Source organism: Phaseolus vulgaris, chromosome 11 (assembly GCF_051622355.1).
Source record: "Phaseolus vulgaris cultivar YP4 chromosome 11, ASM5162235v1, whole genome shotgun sequence".
Lineage (NCBI taxonomy): Eukaryota > Viridiplantae > Streptophyta > Magnoliopsida > Fabales > Fabaceae > Phaseolus > Phaseolus vulgaris.
This window is the reverse complement of record NC_143508.1, coordinates 2,192,895-2,215,513: the sequence shown is the minus strand read 5'-3', so window position 1 is coordinate 2,215,513 and position 22,619 is coordinate 2,192,895. Positions and strand designations below refer to the sequence as shown.

The following is a 22,619-nucleotide window of genomic DNA, read 5'->3' as shown; positions in this document are numbered from 1 at the left end:
TATTAAAAGGGTATGAATATTAAATAATCATATATAAATATACATTTTTATTCTTTGAAAATGACATAATGGAGGCTTAACTATCCCATCACAGTGCATTTATCTAGGGTTCTCTAACTTTGCTCCAGTGATCTTCATTCAGAACAAAAGCTTATATCACACTCAAACTCAAATGAACATTTCAAACTGCTTAATCAAATGCTCTATATTTTGTTTTCTCTACTCTTGCTTTTTTCTTCACATCACATGCCCTATCCTTCGGAGGCTTTATTGGCAACAATAGACTTGCTCAGTCCTTGATCATACGGAAGCACACAAAAAGACAGAAAACATGCACGCATATTTTGTAGGCCCAATTAAGAGTGATCTAGCTCTGCAACATAGCCTAAGGATGAGAAGAAGAGGGGGGAACTGGAGGCCATTTGGAGTGGTGGAAAAAGTGCTTTGGAGGAATTTTGGGAAGAGGTGGAAGTGGCTTGAGTGGAGGAAATGGATGTGGCTTGAGTGGAGGAAGAAGTGGATGTGGATGTGGCTTGAGTGGAGGAAGAAGTGGATGCTTTGGGGGGCATGGCTTTGGTGGTTTTGGATGAGGAGGCTCCTTTGGGGGACTTGGCTTTGGTGGTTTTGGAGGTTCCTTTGGGGGACTTGGCTTTGGTGGTTTTGGATGAGGAGGCTCCTTTGGGGGGCATGGTTTTGGTGGTTTTGGGTGAGGAGGCTCCTTTGGGGGACTAGGCTTTGGTGGTTTTGGATGAGGGGGCTCCTTTGGGGGACTAGGCTTTGGTGGTTTTGGATGAGGGGGCTCCTTTGGGGGGCATGGCTTTGGTGGCTTTGGTGGTTTTGGTGGTTTTGGAGGAGACTCCTTTGGTGGGGATGGTGGAGGAGAAGGCTCCTCATGAACAGGTGGAGGAGTATAGACAGGTGGAGGAGTATACACAGGAGGAGGAGAATAGACAGGCGGAGGAGGATGTTTATGGAAAATCTTTGGTGGAAGTGGCGGAAACACTATAGGAGGGATGGTGATGGGTGGATGAGGGGGAAAGAGAGGGTGGTGCCAGAAGAAAGCTGAAGCACATGTCTCTGAAGAGAACTTGAGCTTCCCAGCAGGACGAAGTGTGTGTTTGTCAACACCTTTTGACTTGATCACAATTCTGGTGCTGAAAGGACCATCATGGGAAGGACAAGGAGCAGCTGATGCACTAAGAAGCTGAGCATAGCATTCTTCTTTGAGTTCATCAGCTTCCACAATGTCATGAGGAAGAGACACTTTGAAGTTTCCATTTTCATCAAGCTTACCAACCCCTCTCCTTTCAAAGTCTCCACTTGCCGCTTTGCAGTCTACTGTTACACGTAGTCCTATACAAAACCAATGCACATTGACAACACATTTTCAACACCTAACTTTGCATGAAACTTTAGAGCAGATAAAAACTAATATGTAGTAACAAGTGTTTGATATGTAATCAACAATTTGGCTCATATATAAAACCAGTCAATTGAGTGTCTATTAACATGGCTGAAACCAAGCATTATAGTTTGCATGCATTGAAATGCACTCAACTTTCTATTTAGTTTTTTCAAGCCAAAACTCAAAGTATATAATCTGAGAAACTCTAAGAACTCTAAAAAAGCTATAAGATGCATATACTATGTTTGAGCGACAATGTACCTGAGAAAGCATGGCTAGTTTTAATATTTTTATGATTGCAGTCAGTGCATTCTCCGAGTCCAACTACCTCCACTGTACTATGGTCACCATAGCAGAAGCCTACTACCAGAAAAAGCACAGACAAGAAGCACAAAAGTGCTCCTTGGTGCAGGGTTAAAACCTGCATAAGGAACTGCAACTACAGCTTCTAATGAATATATAAGCAATAACAGAGAGAGAATAAGAAGGCACACTTAGAACTAAGAAGCTGCTAAGCTTCAGTGTGAGTAACTGTTTGATTGGAAAGCCTGATATATAACCCTCTTGGATACTATTTCACCGACACTGAAATTAAGAACTTCACATGGGTGCATGGGACCAATAAGCGTGGGATCATCAGAGAAAAAGACAATAACGTGCACACACCAGTTTCCATAAACAAATTACCATCTAATTCATTCAATGCATGGTTTCTCAACCGCACAGCTAAACTCATATCTTTATGTGAAATATCTGTCACAACCTACCCTTAAAACGCACTAATAAATGCATTTTATGTTACATTGTTAAAATGATTGTTGTTTTCACAGAACAATTCCAAATTCCAATGTTTCTTACCGATCAAATGATGAAGTTTTTGCAGCCAACACAAGATTAACGTGAACTACCAAGTCAACTGTTTCTTTATCTCTGTACTATATACATTTATCAAGAAATCGTGCTTTCCTGCAACTATCAAAGAAAAATGATAACATGAATATCATGTCATGCACACGACAAACTCTTATGGATAGTATTCTAGATGGATAGATATGATATGAATATGGAACAAAGATACCTATAATTTTTAAAATATATGATACGAGTACAAGAAATAAAGATATGTATATAAGTATGTTTTAGTATAAAGATGTTTTTGTGATTCAAAATGATTTGTTACTGATTTTTGTAATCATATTAAAAATTTATACAATAAATTTGAATTTTTAAAAATTAATATATTTTTTTTAAATTGTGTTATAATCGTGCTAAAATTCTCAAAAATCTAAAAATTATTTTTTGAATTTGACACTTCACCAATACGTATTGTATGGATGTCATACAAATATCGGTATTCAATACGTATGTCCGACACTTAAGAGAATCTCACACTGTAGATCTTCAGTTTTATTGGACTCGATTGTGATTCAGTCAGAGCCTCTAAATTATAGTGTGTTCATTTTTTCAAGACCAAAAAAAATAATCTTTTATGTTAAACTAAATAATACTTGAATATGTTTTTGTTGCTTATAAAATTAAATATCTCTATAATTTATTTATTTTTTATAAAATTTGGAATAAATATTTTAAGTCCTTATAAAGTAGGTACGATTTTACTTTTAGTTTCCGTAAAATATCCTTTTCTAATTTACCTTTCTCTGAAATTTTAAATTACTATTTTTAGTTTGTAGTATTAATTTTAAAATAGATAAATATAATTGATTTTACAATTTTTTAAGAGTTTTCTCAGTTACTTTAAAATCATCGATTTATCTTTTCTTCAACTCATACGTAATTAATTAAGGTTATATTGTACAGGATGAAAAATAATAAATTTAGTTTCAGAAGGAACCAAAATAAAGAAAATGATTTACCGATATCAAAATTAAAATTATTTCAATGGTTTGTGTATACATTTATAAAAAAACTTTATTTGTATTATATTATTTAAAAAATATTAATCGTACAAAATAGTTTACACCTAAAACATAAGGTGGTGAATAAACAGAAAATTAAGTCCATGCTAGAGGAATATATTTTTCTTCAACACGTTAGGAAATAGGGTATCAATAGATAGTGTAACAGCTGTCAACTTTCCACCGTTAAACACGAACTTGATAAAATTGTTTAAAAATTAAAGAGAATATCTATTTTTTTAAAAGTGATTTAAGCTTTATTAATATAATTGATTAAAATATAAGGAAGTGACTATTTATTTAAAAAACATATGAATATATATGTTTAACATCCACATTACATTTCATTTTATATTTTATATAACATACATTTATACGATTTAGTTTTATAAAATTGAGGTAAACTTTATACTTCAAAGTAAATGGACGATCATCCTCAACATGAATGACTTTCTGGAAACAAATTATGCCATCACAACGCTTATTGTGAAAGAAGGTTACACAACTTATTCGATTGATCACATGTCAGAACAACTGCTAAGGATTTTTTTTCATTACTAAAACAGATAATTGTAAGATTAAAGTAAACTTTCTATTTTGTATCAGAGTCATGTATAATTTATTATAACGAAAGTTAGTTGGGTTGATCAGACCATCTGTTATCGGACTACAATAATCTCATGTGCAGGTTGACAGGTTCGATTCAAAAAATGTATTAGAAATATTAAATTAATAAAAATATTTTATAATATATAGACAAATACAATTTAAGAAAAATGAGTTGGAATAGTTAGTAAAGAAAACCTAATAACATGCATTGTGGAATATAAAGTATCCCATAGACATATATAAGTGTAAAACAATGAAGTCTAAGTTTTGTTTAATCATGGTGAGCTAGTTTGGGTCACCATCTTATATTTAATAGCCGTTTTTCCTGTTTTTGGGTTCATTACATAAAATATTTTCATATATCTCTTTCATTAATTAATTGTTTGACTAGGATACATAATTGAAGGTTTCAGGTCTCTATATTCAATTCAATTTGTGTCCAAAACATGCAGATCTCGATCAATTTTATAAACAAATGTGACATTTTGCTAATTGCCACCAAATTAAAGATCATTGATGGCAATCACTTTCGCCAAATCCTTGCTAATTTTAGTATTCCACCTTATTAGTGCCTAATCATATCCAAACATGACCATAACTCTTTCAAATATAATCATTTAATGATTATAGTGAGAGTGAATGCAGCAATTCTCAAGTCACAATTTTTGTTAATAATAATTATAATTAAAAGGATTGTTATGTAGCTGTTTATTGATAAACAGCTAATTTGAAAAAGTTATCTTTTATTCTATTTATCTCTAATAAACAAAAGCTTATGTATTTTTTTTTATATATTTCCTCTTTCTTCTTCTTCTCCGTCAAATAGAATTGTCCGTGAACATGTATTCATTTTCAAATAGCATTGAAAGAAAAATCAATTAGAATAAAACAATTCATTAAATGTTGATAACGTGGCTCTTCGATCAAATCTTTTTTATTAAAATACAGTCAAAACTTGCATTGATTATTAAAATACGTTAAAACGCCAAATTTAACTAAATAATTGCATGTTTATTCAATCGGGATAAAATTCAATATTCAAGTAACAAATGTTTTGTTTTTCAATTACGTTTTTGACGGGGAAAAAAGCAATTAAAGAAAAAAAAACATCTTTACTAAATTAATATCCGATTTAATTGAGTTTAGGGAGAAACCCAACAAAGTGCATTCAAAACCATGATTTTGTTCTTACGCATTGTAATGCATTTATTTCGAAACCAACAAAGATTTCACCTTTTCCAAAATTTGGCATGATCCAAAATGTTGTTTTCCTCTTGGATAAAAAGTGAAGATGCCCACTTTGAAAGGAGTGTTCTTCCTTAGTATGTTCTATGGTTCCTCCAAAGGGTATCTTAAGATCACAGTGAACACAAAATGTACGTAAAACAAAATGAACATTATCTAATAAAAACTCTGCCACATCGCAAAAGTCGTATCATTTCCTAACTCAAATCCCTTGTTAGTTTAGAAAAAACTCAACTTCATTCGAAAGGAGAAACGTAAAAATTCTTAAGCTACAACAGAAAGCTAGTTCTTTCAGCCAAAAATTCACAACTACTTCCTCGTGCTCTCTCAAACTCAAATCTAGTCAGTAACAGGATTCTGTATTCCATGGCACAGTCTTGTGTGGCTGAACGTGAGAATTTGCTTATCTACTTCTTCTTCTTTGACTTGCTTGACAGAGACTGGGTATATGCAGTTCCCTGGGAAGACAAAGTGATGCAAAAGCTCATTAGTGTTACATTAAAGGTTAAAGCATCAAACATGGAATCCAACAACTATAGTACAAAGCAAAAGAACAGACCTGTAGCCATTCATCAGTTGAAGCATCGGTAGACCTTGTTCCCACTTCAACTTTTGGAGCCCTCTTTGTTTTCTGACCAAACACGAATCAGACTATCAGAACAAAGCAGCAGATACGTTGCTTGAGGGGAAAATAAAGAAAGCTTCCTTTCTTAATAATATATTTGCACAAGATCTAATAACTTAGACTTCCCCAAAAAACTATTAAGAGTGAAATTCTTTCATGCTTCAGGAATAAATAAATTCTCTTGTTTTAGGTAACTTAGAATCCAAAATGTTGCACCAACCATATCAGTTCATTATAGCTTAAAGCCATGGGAATATGAGTTCTCCTACTAAGTTACTGATTAATATGAATTGTGATACCATGGCATATATCGTAGTTAGCAAATTAAACAAATACAAAGTCTCAGTATAAATCAAAAGAATAGAGGGTGATGATTTTATGAGTACCATTAGCAAAGAACAATGAATCCTTGAAAGCACGTTATTTGAAAAAAATAATGATTTTAGTACCTTAGAAAGGTGTTGTATTTGACCATGAATCCATAGCCCCAGGAGGACGAGGAGAGCAGTCCCCAGAGTAACAAGAAAAACAGATTCCATGCTAAGAAAACCACCGGCTTCCGCGACTTCAATAGTGCCATTAAAGAAAGTGCTTTGGAATGGATGATCATCTATCTCATAAATAATAGTGCCCACAAGATCAAAATTTCCAGGCTGCATAACAGAAAAAGTAATAGCCATAATGAGTAGAACAGTCTCCTGTGATGCTTACTCATTGAGAAACTAAAAGCATTGGCCTTTGAAGCAATAAATATACCTGCAAGAACTTACTGACTGCAAATAGATATGGGAAAGTAGCCTGTGATGAGGCTGGTACAGAACCATTATTGAAACCCTGCAAGTAAAACAAAAGATTGAATTTAAAATATTTATGCAATACTATTTGCTGAATCAGAATAGGTTGAAGAGTGAAACTGATGTAATATCACATAAAACCATTTCCTTCACATGGTAAAAGCATGAGCAATGAACTATCAACCATAAGTTCCACGTAATTGGTTCATGATAATTCATTGTTCCCAAATAGACTTGCAGAATTACTTTAGATGGTTGCCTATTATCTAAACTGACAAAATCATACACATTAACTAATGTTTTATGGGGAAGAACAGGGACTAACACAAAAGGAAATGAAAATATCACAAATACATCCCATGCTCCCTTTCAGCATACAAGGGTGGTGGTGTGGTATCAGATCTATGACATCCAATACTCATACACAAATAAAGCAATCCTTCTCATGTGAAGATTAACAATTCTAGCATTTTAAAACCTAACTTTCCAAAGATTTATCTTCAAATTCTTGGGCAGGGAAACAATACATACATTATATAATTTTACTACCCAAACTATTTTCATGAACATTTGAAATTCTCTATCTAGAACAAATAATAACAAATATATTTATATTATTGGTTCTAAATTCTATAGAATATTCATCAATTTTTATCAAGCATAATAACTATTCCTTTACAGAAATACAGGCAGTGTAATCCTTGATCACAAATAAATAAACTACGTTTTATTTGGATATTCAGCAACTTATTACCTGTGCAGTAAGATTTTGAACCAGCAGACGGTGATCAAAAGGAAGGTGAATACTGGCCTTGATTGCAATGACATTCAAGCTTGAATCCCCTGTTTCATTCCATACAATGAACAAAATAAGCTATAATCTGGTAGTGAACTAATATCTCTATTTTATTTTCTTGTTTCCACACTCCTAATACATCAATAAGGAAATAATGTAATGTAACAGAATCACAAAGAATGAAGATATGCTGTCGTTGTAGAATTTATAAGCCACAAATGAAAGGCTTAAACTACCGATCAGTGACGAACACAAGAGTTAAGAATGTTAGGCATCAAATTTCGAGCTAAAATACAACATTGAGTATCAAATTTTATTGAAATACCATCATTTTTAACACCAACAAGCAGCTCTGCCTCTTCTCCAGCTGTTATCACTGCAACATATAACAAGAACAAAGAAATTCAACCCACTGTCAGACAGAACAAAAGAATGATTTATGAACCATATTTGGTGCACTAGACAGAATGATTCTTACATCGTGCGCTATTTTTTGGAAATACACTTATTGTATCAATTCCTGGAGCGGAAGAGAAGGCCCCATCACCGAAGTCTTGGGCATCATCACCAACAATGCCAATATCACTTGATTCTTCAGTGGTCTCCACAACATCATCCGAGTCTGATTGACACCTAGCGACTAACATAAAAAAAACACATCTAATCATGGTCGTGCACAAAAGGCATGAAAACATGGCTATCAAATTATTCGAGAGATCCACAGGGGGAAATAAAACAATGAATAGCAGAGTGTATATATCGTTCTGCCACCCAAAAAGATGCTAATTCTAACATCCAAGTATCATAAGCACCAAAACTTAAGAGTGCATAGAACAGAGCCAGATTCCAGATAAACATAGCATTACACCATCACTTCACCTAGCTTAGGTATTTAATTTCAAATCTATGCTAAAAAAAAGACATTTTTCGATAATTGGTTCCAGTCATAAAAAAATTGAAATGTCAAGTGCCTGATTGAAAATTGCCCGACACTAAAAAAACAATCTTTTCACCCTCTCTAACTTCAGAGCAAGAATTGAGAGTAGGCAATCAAAGAAGAACAAAACACATGGTTCCAACAACGATCAGAACACAAAAATTCAAAATTTAACAATCCAAAAGCAGATCAGAGCTGAAAAGGGGAAGCTGAAAAGGGGGTAATTGGGTCAGCACAAAAGTAAAAATAGGATCTTTTCGCATGAATCCAATCAGAAAACACGATAATCGTGACATGCAAGGAAGCATGGATGGAAGGTGAAATAGATCTAGATCTAGAAAGAATGGGTGCAGACCTTGGAGAAGAGGGGATGCAAGGAGGAGAAGGGCGAGGGAGAAAAACCAAAATTTGTGGATGGAGGAGGCCATGGTGGTGTAGGGTTGGAGTTGGTACCAAATTTCAACGTGTGAAATTTCAACCCTGGAATACAGATTTGTAATGTGAGTGTGGTGTGTGTTTGAGAAGAAGACTTCCAACAACGATGTCGTTTACATGTGGGTCTTACTCTATTAGCTTATATGTCGCAAATGTTGTTTTTCATTGGTTGTTTCACGTGGAATCTGCTGACTCACTATCCTTCTTCTGTATAACTCTATCATAATTCATTTTTTTTTAACAATATATCTTATGAAATGGTTAATGATTAATCTACTATTATGTTCTGGATCTATTTTTTTAAATTTGAAAAAAAAAATTATGTTAGTTTATAATTTTAAAATCATTGCTGATTTTATTACAAATTTCTAAAACCATTTTCTCATTTAATTATATTTTCAAGTTATTTATTGTTTTAAAATTGAAATATAAACAAATTTTAAAAGCTATAATATTTTAAATTGTTGTTTAGAACAAAAATGTTACAGAATGTATATTAATTAATAAAATTAATTTGTATAATTAACTATGATTAAGATAAACTAAAATTAGTATTTCTAAAAAATAAACTCAAATAAATTATAAATATGATTCATTCTTCTACTTTTTAATCTTTCTCTTACTAATTATTTAAGAAGAAAAGTTTTTAATTTTTGTTAATATGTTACTTTTACATGAGTTATTATTTTCTGAATGTATATGTCGGTTTATAATGTTTTGTAATGTGTTGGCATAATATGTATTAATCTTTTGCATATAATGTTTTATCAAATCAATGAATACCTAAGCAACTCTCAGAAATATTTGTATTTTTTAGTATTAAATTTCTAAAGAAAGAAACCATGCATAAAAATATTGTTGGTACCATTCTCTCTTAATTTACTTTTTTTAATTGAAAAAATGATATAGTTTTGTTGGAAAAAAAAGTTTGTGTTGGTTCAGAATTACATAAAAATATGACTATATCATTAGATAATATTTAATTTTAAAAATGAAAAATAATTAGTTAAATATTAATTTATAATTTAAATAAATTAGTAGTTAAAAAGTTAAATATCAATTTATAAATTCTTTTATAAATTTTTGTCGATAAAAATTAGATATCAATAAAAATAGTATTTAAGTAAATTAATATAATAATTAATTATTATTTACTTTAAAATTGTTTGATATTTAATAATTTTATTGTAATAAAATATAATTGTAAATAACAATGACATAAATTCAGTTATGTTTTTGTTGATTTAGATATTACGAATGAGGATGAAAAAAATATTAAGAATGATCTGAATGGTGATTAAGAGAAATGAAAATTAATAAAAACTTCAAATTTATATAATGTAAATCATTCAAATATCCATCTGCATTAAATCTCATTTCACTAAAATAAGAAACGTCTCATGTCATATAAAATCTGATGAATCTTCTATCATAAAAAATTATTAAATAAAAAATACTTTTAAAACTAAAATAATTAATTATTATATTAAGTAAATTAGATATCTTTTTATAAATTAAAAAAATATTGATATGTAATTTTTATTATTAATAAAAATTTATAAAATAGTTTTTAAACACTTATCTTATCATTATTTATTAATATCTTAACTACTAATTATCTTATATTATATTCTGATATTGATTATATTATATTCTGATATTGATAAACTTAAAATTTATTTTAACACATAATAGTTTTGTTCTTCTTTAAAAAGTTGAAAATGATCTCTATATTGAATACATATATTTTAAATAACATAGAATAGTTATAAGAAGTAAAATAGAATATAAATTGATGATACATTTACTGTTTTACTTTTTTTAATATATAGTTGTTTGCTCATAGGTCAAATTTTAAAGGTAAATGAGGTTATTTTTTTTAAAAAAATACTAAGTAAACAAAATAATATATTTAATAAATGACATAGTTGAAAAATGTTTCTCTACAATAAATATTACTAAGAATGATATGTATACTTCTATTTTAAATATAATATGTATGTATATATAAATATAGATATAAATATAGATAGATAGTTACTTAGTGATAAAGGGTTAGTTTGTTTTGAAGTATACATATATATTGAAATTATGATGAATGACATTTATATCTATAGTAGTTTTAATGTAAATAATTTTTTTAATAAAATAATAATAAAATATTTACACAGTCTTTCAAAATATACACATTTATATATTTTTAATAAAATAATATTATTTTCTTTTACGATTTAAAAGAGTTATTATTAAAAGAGAGATAAATGCCATATAAGTTTGATATGAATGTTTTTTAGAACTAATGTAGGGAAATATGATTGCTATTTCATTAAAAACATAATAAATAACTATTTCTAATTTAGAAGGAGGGTGAATGTTATTTAGTATGATCTTCTAGTCAAATTTAAATATTTCAAATTTTTTATGTCAATTATATATTTTTTGGTGAATTTTTTAATATTTTTCTTTGTATCAATATTATAAAAAATTAAGATATGTAATAAAAAATGATTTATATATATGGTAATGTAATTTTGTTTTGAAACAATTGTTGAAGTAGTGATGTAAGTTGAATTGGATTAAAATGTGATTTTGAATTCTGATGGTGGATTCAATTGGATTTGTTGAACATGAATTTTGTTTGTCATATGTGAATTTTATGTGAACATAATTTTTTTGTTTATATTTGAAAGGGTAAAAATAGGAGGGGCCTGCATGCATTGCAATCCCTAAAAAATTCTGTAACCAAACCCAAAATTGCGAAATACATCAGAGAATGGGGAAAGAAAAACCCTAAGGAATATGCTTATGTGGGTATCTCCACTGTAACACAACCCATTAGGAATAGTAGAATGCAAGCGACCTTTACACTAAAAGCAATGTCAGTGACTTGCATTTCTGATTAGGAATCGATTCCAATTTTTTGGCAAGAAGAGATAGCAAGGGAAAGTGAAGAACAGTAGATGTTACCAATGGAATTAGCAAACTTGTAGATCATCGAACATAGATAACGAGGTAAAATCTCTTATCATAGTTTATCTATCTATCTATGTTTTTTCTTTCCATTATCTAACTTTTTTCACATATAATTTTCTGAATTTCTGCTAAGAATTGGAGTTACCCGTTCTAGTTTTCAACCCAATTATGGGTACAGCATTTTTTATCAAACTTTGTTGTTTAATTAGGATTTTGTCCTGTACTCCTGTTACAAAGCTGTGTAGTAATTTGATTGTAGGTGCAAAGTGACTAAGTAGTTGTTCTTTGTCGTGTAAGAAAAATTAAAGTAAGTTTGTCGATTGCCATTGTACTGCCTGATAATTTTTTTGGCTGGTAGCAGTAATAGACCATGTCGACAATTTTTTTCCTTGTTCCTAGATCCTATTCTTCCTTAAGCAGTAACAGAATAACACAAATATTGAAATGAATGAAGAAAAATAAAAGCTCTGGAGAGTTGTTAAACTGGAATGACTCCACAGGAGTATTAGCTACTGAGAATTTAGGTTATTCTTGTATAAAATTAAGTACCTGTCTAAACAATGTGTTGAAAACTAAATTACTTGTATTATTTTTGAAAATTTTGATTTTTGTTATTATGCAGAGCTGAAATCAATGATATATACTTTGATTAAACTAAATTTCTGAAACTTATGTATCCTCTGCCAAAGGTCTGAAGTTGAACCAATGGATTGTACAGCTGCAAGAAAGACACAAAAGGCTGACCGAGAAAAGCTGAGGAGAGATCGACTCAATGAGCAATTTGTAGTGCTGGGCAACATTTTAGGTAAATCAAATTTCACATTCTTTGGTGAAAAAATTGTCATGGATTTTTTATATTCATTGCTACTAAAGATATCCAACTGCTAGATACTCTTTTGTTGAATGACCTATTAATAATAACTAAAGCGTTGTAACTAACAGTACCCTGATTGTATTTGTTATGCAAGTGTTAGCATTGGTTTGTATATTGTTAATGACTTTTTTTTGGAATTAACCTGGTTGGACTTCAATTATTTTCAACCACATGTCGCAGTGATTACTGTAGTAGGTTATATACATATGGTGAGAGTTTGGATCGAATGAATTGTTCCCTAGATATTCCTTAGAATTTATTCATGTGTTTGTCCACTTGATGAGAACTTGTAAAACAGCACTTCTATTAAATCACTCTGCCTGTGGCGACTCTGAAATGCAGATCCTGATAGGCCCAAAAATGACAAAGCAACCATTATAGGTGATACCATTCAATTGCTGCAGGACCTTACTTCTCAAGTTAGTAAACTTAAAGATGAATATACTACACTAAATGAAGAATCTTGTGAGGTAATATTGTCTCTTCTTGCTTTGATGAATCACCATGATGCTTTTGGGACATAAAATAATCAAGGAAGTAATGACATTTTGTTGATTTCAGTTGGCTCGTGAGAAAAATGATCTTAGAGAAGAGAAGGCTTCTCTTAAATCGGATATTGAGAAGTTGAATTGTCAGTATCAGCAACAGCTCAGGACTGTGTCTCCATGGACTGCAATGGATCATTCAGTAATGGTAGCTCCACCATCATATCCATATCCAGTGCCAATGCCATTACCTCCTGCTCCAATTACTATGCAGCCATACCCCTTCTATGCTAATCAACATTCTGCTATTATCCCTAACCCTTGTTCGTCATATGTTCCTTATTTAGTCCCTAATACCCTTGTTGAACAGCAATCTATCCAACACATAGCCCCACCTCTTCATCCAGGTTTTCAGTCCCACATGTCAGGTAAACAAGAGTCCAGAAACAAATCCAAGGAGAGTATGGTTGAAAAACATGAGGATTCAAATGATGTCACTGCAGACCAGACTCCCAAGTCTTCTTCAGACCAGGTTAGTGTTGCTTTGCTTTTAGGGAAATCTTGTAACCTACATGGCTGTGATAAAAGAGGTATGGATTCAAGTGGTGTTCATTTGTTGGGTTTTGCAGGACTTGTCATCTGGACAAAGAAAATCTAGCGAGTTGCCAAGGAAACAAAGCAGTTGCAATGAAGCAAGTTCGTTAGGTTGGTGTTCTTCATCTAGTAGCGTTCAGGAGAGTTCATCAAGTAGTGTAGTTCACGAGCACAAAGGTTAATGAACAAGAAAGGGAGCAATCTCAGTCAAGTGCTCATCTCTTTTGAGTTGAAGTCATAATGGAGTTTCTCTAGTGTTTAGCTGCTACTACTGTCTGGAGGTACAAGTCACTTGTTTTCTTTCTTTAAAAAGAATCACTTCTGACATCTCTCCCAGGCTAGCATTTTATTAAAATTGGATTAAATACTCTATAAATAAGCTTTTCCTTGCGGGTAAAAGCTTGGCAAGTCTGGTTTATATACCCATTTGTTGTAAAAAGTTAAAGTTGCAGCTGAAAACCTCCCAACTTGATTGGTGTGGCCAGTGTTTACGGTATGTAAATCACTTCACCCATTGACCTTGGACTGGAAATTGTATTTATATTATGAGAAATGCTAGTTATACACTCATTCTAATATACTCTATTATCGTATGAAGTTTGTTAAAAAAGCTTAAAATTGAGTTTATACTTATTTAGTAAACCTCATTTATAGTATTGTAATTTGTAAGAGACTTAGATCAATAAGAAAGGTGTTCTGGATTGGAATTTGGAAGGAGCATGTTGTTCACAAAAAATATCTGTTGGTTAAACTACATAAACAAGTCTGGACAAGTTTCTTTGTAAGTCATTTTAGGAGAGGAAAAAAAAAGGAAATTAACTTCTCAATAAGCTAAAATGATCTTGTATACGAGATAAAAATAAAAATTTAGAGAAGCTACATGAGAGGATTTCTGTAAGTTAGATTATGGAAAAAATGATTTTAGTTTTTCCTTTATTTTTCTCTCTTAGAAGGAGCTTATGGAAAAATCTGTCTAAAGATGCCTTTGATTCCTGTTAATTTTCGCATCACATGTAATGAAATATTATTAATTTTTTTCTCATAGATTTTGAAAATAAATACATGTCATGTACAACTTGGTGGAACTATAAATAAGTGATCAGTCTGACTAATTAATAATGACAAGCTTGTTGATACAACAAAGAGAGATGTGGAAAAAGTATAAAAACGGTGAGATAAGAATTCAAAGTACTACCATAAAAATATTGTAGAAATGCTACTTAAATAGTATAACACACCATAAACTAGACCTGTGGGTGGTGCTATGTATTAGTTAGACCACGTGGCAGCAATAGAGTGGCCCCAGCCCAGGGAGATATCGAAGTGTTTAAGGGAAATAAGTAAATTTAATCGAACAGCTGCTGAGTGAGCCGTGGTTATTATAGATTTACAATGAACAAGTAAACGATTATCTTGCACCATAATGTACAAGGAAAGAAAAACAATCTTGTGAAGGGAGAGCAGCCTTACTATCTTTCATAGTTGTGATTGGATTCTTGACTGAATCTTGAAATGGTTGTAAAAAATAGAACTAATGCCAGCATGCAGTAACACACTCTGTGCAAGTTTTCTCTTTTTGATCATCGAGTAAAATTCAAGTGTTTTGCACAGTATTAAATCTATTTGATAGGTTATGGTTTTTTATACTAGACTAGAAGTAAAAGCTAGTATTGGCTTCTTAGGTAAGTAGAAAATTTATTGAGCAGTCTGGCGGATTCCTATGTTCTCCCTTTTGTCTGTAAATGAGAAGATTAGCCTGATCAAATGCAGAGAATAATAAAAGTGCACCCACTGCTAGCAGACACAAGCGTAATATATATTGTTGCTTGTGATATAACGAAATTCGAATTTGGTATATCGGTTTTGAAAGTAAAAAGGATGACTGAACAAATTTTAAAACTATATTACGAGAGAATACATTATAGTTACCAATATTAGAACAATATTGTGCTTCCAGAATATTACTATATTCTGTTCCAATGTATGATTGTTGTGCGGTACTGCTAGTGTATGTATTTTCTGAATACCATTGGTTGTAAAAAAATACTCAAATGATTATGATAAGATTATTAGTTATTTGATTATTTTAAAGCGCATTTTTCACTTCATTTTGTTCAGGTAATAAATAAAATTAATAACATGATTGATAAAAAACTAAATTTATAAGCACTGCTAGTACAGAGAAAAAAACGGTGGTTGAACAGAAGTTGCACTCAAAGAATATATGCCAAAGCCAGTCTGATATCAGAAGCCAAACAAGCTTATATAAACCCCAGAAGACCACCTAGTGTGTGTGCTTATGATATAGTATATTTCTGCTCTGCAAGTTGCATTGAGATAGAAAAAGGGAGAGAAGAATGGGATGGTTCTACCCTAAGAAGAGTGCAGAATGTAAGCACGAATGCACATTGACAGAGCAGACCATGGACACTTCTTCTCTTTCTCTAAATCTTCACTTATTTGTGATATTTGGCATTGTCCTTAGCTTGTTGTGGCTCTCCCATTACACCACCTACAAGGCTCAGCAGAATCACATAGCCCTTTACGTTCAGTTATTCTTGTTTCTTTCGCCCATCCTATTGATACTCTTGCTCTCATATTCCACCTGTGGAAGGCTCAACTTTTGCTTCATGAGTTCGAGGCACGAGTCACTCAAACGAGCTGCTGTGTCTTCCTGGAATCTTGCAGCTACTACCGCCACTGTTACCACTTTGTTATTAATCTTTATTTTATTCTAAGTGGTTTTTAGGATCTCCCAGAGAAGGAGACAGAAATTCCATATAGTATTACCGCACAACACGAGTATAAGGGGAACTTTAGTCAGAAATTTTATGTTCTTTGTTCATATTCAAGTCATATACTGATAATATTACTGTATTATGTGCTGATATTCTGTATCTAAATTAATTTGAAGTCCTCTCACTTTTGAAAAAATGCAATTTGATCTCCATGTAGCAATTCAACGGTTGTTCTTGCCATCTTTTCTCTTGTGCTTGTGTTGGTTAGATTTATGAAAGCAGGACAAAGTAATCTAGTAGAACAAAGAATGAATTGCATTCTTTTTACAGTATGCAGTCACTGATTATGCATTCCATTTGTTTCTCTCTTCAAATCTCCGGTTGAAGTTGATACGCAATAAAAGGGTAATGTTAAATTCCAATAAAACTTGTCTCTCTCATTTACAAACTTCATATTTTCTATTGATTTTAGAGTTTCTATAAATAGTAATAATAAAACAAAAACTGGTAGATGTAACCAAACTTATTAAAAGACTAAGGAATTTATGAATCATGTAATCGCTTCTGTTTAATCAACTTTAACTTCAAAGAACTACTGCAAGCGGCAACCTTATTCAATTTTTTTTTTTAGAACTGAACACGATTCATATATTTATACAAGCATCATTACATCTGCATCTACATATTTAAGAATTACAATACTCAAATGATTTTTACACTAACTCAAAGTTAAGAGCAAAGATAAAAGGCACAGAAAAGTAAAACCAACCTACAGAGAAAATTTTCAAATCAAACAAACCAGCTATCAAGAAAGTTGGATTGGTATTGAGCCATTATGAGCAATACAAGGATCAAAGCAGCCACACCCCATGGAGAGCTACCTTCTGAAGGGCCTTGGTGGGTTCTTCTGCCACTCCCCCACGGTAACGAAGCAGAGAACCAATCTGAGTTCTCCATAGAAGATAACCAACGAACTATGAGTATTAGCACCACCGGGGTAGCAAACAGTACCCAACCAAATTGTTCTTCAGCAGTTTCAACAACCTCTTCATAGGAAAAGTACCATGAAACGGCAAAGAAGAGGAAGATGAGTGCTAAGATTAAGAGAACAGGATAAGGCAGAGGATTCAGAGTGAAGCCATCCAAAACAGCAGAGGTTCTGCTTCTACCATAAGCCATTGAATTGGATGGTCTTTTGGGTATTGGAATTCAGAAGTGAGAAGCTTAAAGGACTATTTTTTTATAGCAAAATGAAAGAGAGGTGTGAGTGTGTGATTGGTGAGTGGTTTAGTTGTGAGACTAAGTTGTAATAGTTTGATTTTTGGAACTGATTTATAAATGAGATGAATAAAGTGAAGACAAGGGAGGTAGTGTCAGCTGCAGGTACAACAACATGCTGAACAGTTGAGCAAAAGGGTGATACAATTTCCTTAGAGAAGAAGTTTAATGCTATTGGCATGCTACAACATACCATGACAATTATATGCTATTTTTTCAGAGTTTCAATTAATTGATTTTGACCTCATTGGTTGGATTTTGAATGGCCATTATGATGAGCGTTATCCCATTTTGCATGATCACACCAAGGAAATTTTAATCAAATAAACTATACTAAAAGTATATTCAAACTATTTTTTTTCAAAAACACTGGCTTTTATTTATACACAGTAAGTCTTTACATAAATTAATGTCTTCTAATATAATCACCTTTCTATCATATTTTTTTGAAGAAAAACCAGAAGACCTTTCTATCATAAAATAGGATAAGATTCAGTGAAAGATATAAACAGTTATTTTCTAATGTTATTTAATAAAATATTTTATTATGGTTTTAAGATAATTATACTAAAATTTAATAAATATCACTCATAATAATTAGTGTAAAATATATTTACATATAGTGAAGGTGCATCTGTTAATTATTCTTATAACGAACCTTTACTTTAGTTCCTCATTTACTAACATTAAAAAATATCATTCAAGTTAGTTTTAATTTTATTTATCTAGCATCAAAGGTTGATGTGAATGACGTTTTCTAAAACCACAACTAAGGTGAAGTTTTTGTAAATTTTGAAAGGTAAACATATTTACTGTTGAATGTATAAATAAATCATATTTCGGAAAAGTTTTATTATTTGCAACAGTAATTTTTTCTTATAAGAACTTAAATTTGTATCATGATATGGACTTAAAAAAGAAAGACAGCAAAACTGATACCGATTATTTCTTTGGTGTCTCTTTCCTCCACTTCTCACTGAAGTGATTGCTTATGTAGTATGTTCAACAAAAAGTTATTGGCTCTAAAAAGCACTTTTTGCATTTTTAACCAGTTTTGCATGGTCCATTTCAATGCTGATACTGATACCACATTAGATTGGACCAGATATAGTTATCATAAAAAAAATAATGGAGCTAGTGTGGGGACATATGAGCTATTCTCAGCTAATGGATGATGGAATAAGCCATTACCTACTATAAACATAGTCACACTTTTCCCTTCTTCCCACTCCTCTTGACCCTTTCTCTGTCTCTGATAAAATTGTTGATTCCATAGTTTGAGTAAAATCATCTATTTCAAGTGTTGCTTGAGCTGAAACTTTAACACCAAATTTCTGGTCTTTTGGGTTGAATTTTTCTTTTGTACAAAAGTTCTAATAGTTGGTTTCTTTTTGTTGGGAGTTAGATTAAAAAACTGCTTATATAGATCAGATTAAATGCAAACTGTTTCCCTTTTCACTTACACAGAATGGCCACTTTCAAATATGCTTGAAGATTCAATCATAGAACATAACACGTTTGAATTGTAAAGTGACATCACAGATAAGAATGTAATACTGAATAGAAACATTAGAATTACTCTTGCAGAACATTAGGACGTAACATATACCATTGTAGTACATAAAACATCAACAATAGTAAAAATAACATAGAACACAATACCATTCATCTCATCGGTTCAAAAGTTTCACAGTTCTCAACACATGTTTTTTTTCTCATAATAACTCTATCTGTTACAGTAGCAGGCATACGTACACTGACAAAATGGTGGCTGGACAAAAACCTTTCTCCTTGAAGTTCCCAACAAGGACAACACAAGCAGAATAAGTACTATGAGTATTAGTGCGACAAAAGGTGAGGTGTACTTGGTTTCTTCTTCTTCTTCTTCTGGTTGACTTGAGAAGAGCTTTGGTGCAGACAGAAGAATCAAGGCCAGGGCCAAGATCAGAACAACATTTGGAGTACGAGCATCACAGGGCCTTGGTTTATAGTAGTAGTAACCCATTGAAGGCCTGAGAAAATAACAGAGAAATGAAGGTTTTTTATGATTCAGAAGGATTAAGTCAAAAGGAATCTCAATACGAAAGAACATATTATAGTTGGCATAATTTGTCCTCCACACAAAATTTGGTACGCATTTAGTGTTTTTATAATATCTATGAGGCTGTCAAATTCCGTGAGAATGACGATATTGTCATCACAGACAAAATAGTGGGGTCAACTACGTGTTCATGATTTTCATAGAAAGTCTATGGACATTAATATGATGTAATTTCAATTTCTCACAAACAATTCTTTAAGCAGTTTTCGTTTGAAACCAAAAAGTAGTTCATTGTATAGACAAATTCAGTTCAACCAAATAGATCAAATCTGATTTCTGTTGGTTCATATTTTTTTAATTTTTGATTTCATTCCAGTAGCTTTTTTCAAACCATTCTTGTGAGTTTCAGTTTTTTTTTTTCCATTTCCATCTCTGATTATCTGAATATCTACAAAACATTAAAAACTGACAATTTTTCTTCTCTAACGAATTTCCCAAACTTAAATTTTAATTGGTTTTTTAAATGAAAAAATGTTAATTGTTTATAATTCTCTCCTTTCTTTACAAAAATGCTATTGTTGGTTCTGATTTTCAAGAATATTTAGAAATGTGCATATAAGGTAAAAGATTAGATATGTACCTACCACTAATAATTTATCCTTATGATAAGCCCAACATACTAAACACTGGATTTTAGAATCATGGGTTGTGCAAAGTTTTTTTTTACATAATGTTCTCAAACATGTTTCACAGCTATGCTGAGAAAAAGTCAACCAGTTTGGTTGGATTCTTTTGATTCACTAAACCAATGCTAGTTTTATTTGTCTTCAAATTTATTGTGTTATTCTTTCAAATATTCAGTTATGTGTTGTGCTCAGTAGTTTTAAGGATGATAGAACACAGTAAAATGTTAGTTCTACTGATTAGAAAAAGTGAAGAAACAGGGGAAGAATTACACTGAGAAACAGGTAAACCTCTATCCACAAACTTGGAAAATCATCTTTGTCCAACCTAAAAACTAACCAGCTTTTCCTCACTCCACTTTTCCTAGTTAACTAGCTTCCTTCCTTTATCTCTGTATAGAGGTTAACAACCTATGGGAATAGTACACGTCTCTCGAATAGTATGTCCGTGGTGAATACATGTATCGAACACCGATACTCGTAAGATACGTATCGATGAGGTGTCATAGTTCTAATACAATTTTAAAAGGAAGAAATACATTATTTTTTTAAAAATTTAAATCTTGTTAAAAAAAACTAAAATATATATTTGTGTACATAAATTTTTATTATCAATTTATATAATTTGTGTTTTACATTTTAAAGATTATATAAATGTATTTATGTTAACATCATAGTTGATAAAGTAGGATTGCATCATTTTGAGCTTAGTCATTATTTCATATCCTGAGGCTGGAGGGGGAATCCTCTAATTTTAGAGAGTTCCTTTGTTTATATTTTCTGCAATTATGTCTTTTATATGACACAATTGTTATGACCTTGCATTTCCTTTAACCATTCAGGTTCTGTGTTTTTCTTTTTTTGACCTATGAATGAAGTGAAATCATTTTCCATTCTCCTACTGGTGCTCTGGTTTGATAAATAATTAACCATTCATTCTTTCTTTCAATTTTATAGTAATGCCAGGGTTTACTGCGTATTGGTTAAGTTGCAGGGTTGCTATGTTGTTGGAAGTGCTGGATCAAAGGAAAAGGTGAGCTTCACTAATGCTTGCAAAAGTAAAACTGAATGCTTGAATTAGTTATTCCTTTCATGTATACAATAGATGAAGTATTGACATTCAGACACATGAACCGAGTACTTTGTTCATTTTCTTACTGAATTTGTTGTATTAGGTTGACCTTCTAAAGAATGAGCTTGGACTCAATGAAGCTTTTAACTACAAAGAAGAATTAGACTTGAATGTGGTTAGTTGAATTTCCAACACACCCTAGTGACCATTTGTGCGTGAGATAACATATTTTGGATGTGATGATTTTAGAACTGAAAGTGACAATTTGTGGGTGAGATAACTGTAGTAATATAGGCTTTAAAACGAACAAAAAGGTTTCCCGAGGCGTGAGTAATCACTGTCCGTAAGGACTTATCCGCGGTGTATTCCGCAAGTCCCCCAGGATACAACAGGAACTTCCCGGTAATTTTCGAGGATCAGAACTAGCAAGTTTCTCTTCTTTTATAAGTAAAACCCAAAAAGAACCCAGAAATTATAATAATAGGATAATGAGGTGAGAGAAAATGAGAAGGGAAAAATTGGAGAAGGAAGAAGAAGGCACGGTGGTGAGTGCTGTGAGGAAGAAGAAGAGGAGATCGATGTGCCGAAAAAACCAATGTCCTTTGAGCATTCTCGTGCCTCTTATTTATAGGCAAGGAGAGAAGCTCAAAACCCACGAAAAAGGGGATATGGAGAAAGCTGTTCCGGCGGTTCGGAGGTGACGCCGGAGACGCGCCGGAAATGGCGGAAGGCCACCACAACAGAAGGAAGACCGTGGAACAGGTCTTGCAACGTTCCAAAAACCCTTTCAAACTCAAAGGCACAAACTTAAAACAGAAAGTGAGTGGAGAAACGGATTGCCGGAAAAATCGGAGGAGATCTCGCGGTGTCCGTCGATCTGCAACGACTCTGCGACCCTGCGGAATGTGCACTGCAACGGTTCGCTTTCTTCTTCAATATATATATAATACATATTGACAACAATCCCCCACATATTGCAGAAGAAAGAAAAGGAAGAAAAGGAAATTTTGGGTTTATCTAAGATGTAATGCATCAGAACTGGTATAGCAAGCTATATGAACCAGTCTTAGATTGATGAACGTAACACATAGTGTAGTTGGTATAGCAAGCTATATGAAC

The 22,619-nt window shown here is 32.2% G+C and overlaps 5 protein-coding genes across 7 annotated transcripts; 1 reads left to right on the top strand and 4 right to left on the bottom strand.

The window, feature by feature from the left end:
- Nucleotides 1-2,020, bottom strand: PRP4 (proline-rich protein 4). The gene is made up of 2 exons (XM_068644914.2): nt 1,667-2,020; nt 1-1,353 (listed from the first exon to the last, which is right to left on the bottom strand). The coding sequence occupies exons 1-2, from the start codon at nt 1,830-1,832 to the stop codon at nt 386-388; spliced, it is 1,134 nt and encodes a 377-aa protein (XP_068501015.2). The 5' UTR covers nt 1,833-2,020; the 3' UTR covers nt 1-385.
- A 3,287-nt stretch (nt 2,021-5,307) lies between these two features.
- Nucleotides 5,308-8,940, bottom strand: LOC137824234 (Translocon-associated protein (TRAP), alpha subunit). Its single transcript, XM_068629813.2, has 8 exons — nt 8,683-8,940; nt 7,869-8,030; nt 7,716-7,766; nt 7,349-7,437; nt 6,557-6,634; nt 6,250-6,453; nt 5,735-5,806; nt 5,308-5,633 (listed from the first exon to the last, which is right to left on the bottom strand). Exons 1-8 carry the CDS (start codon nt 8,753-8,755, stop codon nt 5,583-5,585), a joined length of 780 nt encoding a protein of 259 aa, XP_068485914.1. The 5' UTR covers nt 8,756-8,940; the 3' UTR covers nt 5,308-5,582.
- A 2,530-nt stretch (nt 8,941-11,470) lies between these two features.
- Nucleotides 11,471-14,266, top strand: LOC137822362 (transcription factor bHLH121). Of its 3 annotated transcripts, none has more exons than XM_068627247.2 (5): nt 11,471-11,774; nt 12,425-12,540; nt 12,952-13,079; nt 13,171-13,626; nt 13,724-14,266. In XM_068627247.2, the coding sequence occupies exons 2-5, from the start codon at nt 12,441-12,443 to the stop codon at nt 13,868-13,870; spliced, it is 831 nt and encodes a 276-aa protein (XP_068483348.2). In that variant the 5' UTR covers nt 11,471-11,774; nt 12,425-12,440; the 3' UTR covers nt 13,871-14,266. The 3 variants fall into 3 exon arrangements, with proteins under 3 accessions (XP_068483348.2, XP_068483355.2, XP_090153329.1); XM_068627254.2 differs by having other exon boundaries at nt 11,473-11,774; nt 12,358-12,540; XM_090297203.1 differs by having other exon boundaries at nt 11,474-11,774; nt 12,454-12,540.
- A 2,809-nt stretch (nt 14,267-17,075) lies between these two features.
- On the bottom strand, nt 17,076-17,855 carry LOC137822371 (uncharacterized). Its single transcript, XM_090297204.1, has one exon. It carries the CDS (start codon nt 17,603-17,605, stop codon nt 17,216-17,218), a length of 390 nt encoding a protein of 129 aa, XP_090153330.1. The 5' UTR covers nt 17,606-17,855; the 3' UTR covers nt 17,076-17,215.
- A 1,400-nt stretch (nt 17,856-19,255) lies between these two features.
- LOC150022952 (uncharacterized) lies at nt 19,256-20,048 on the bottom strand. Its single transcript, XM_090297205.1, has one exon. The coding sequence runs from the start codon at nt 19,794-19,796 to the stop codon at nt 19,431-19,433; it is 366 nt and encodes a 121-aa protein (XP_090153331.1). The 5' UTR covers nt 19,797-20,048; the 3' UTR covers nt 19,256-19,430.
- Nucleotides 20,049-22,619: the final 2,571 nt, after the last annotated feature.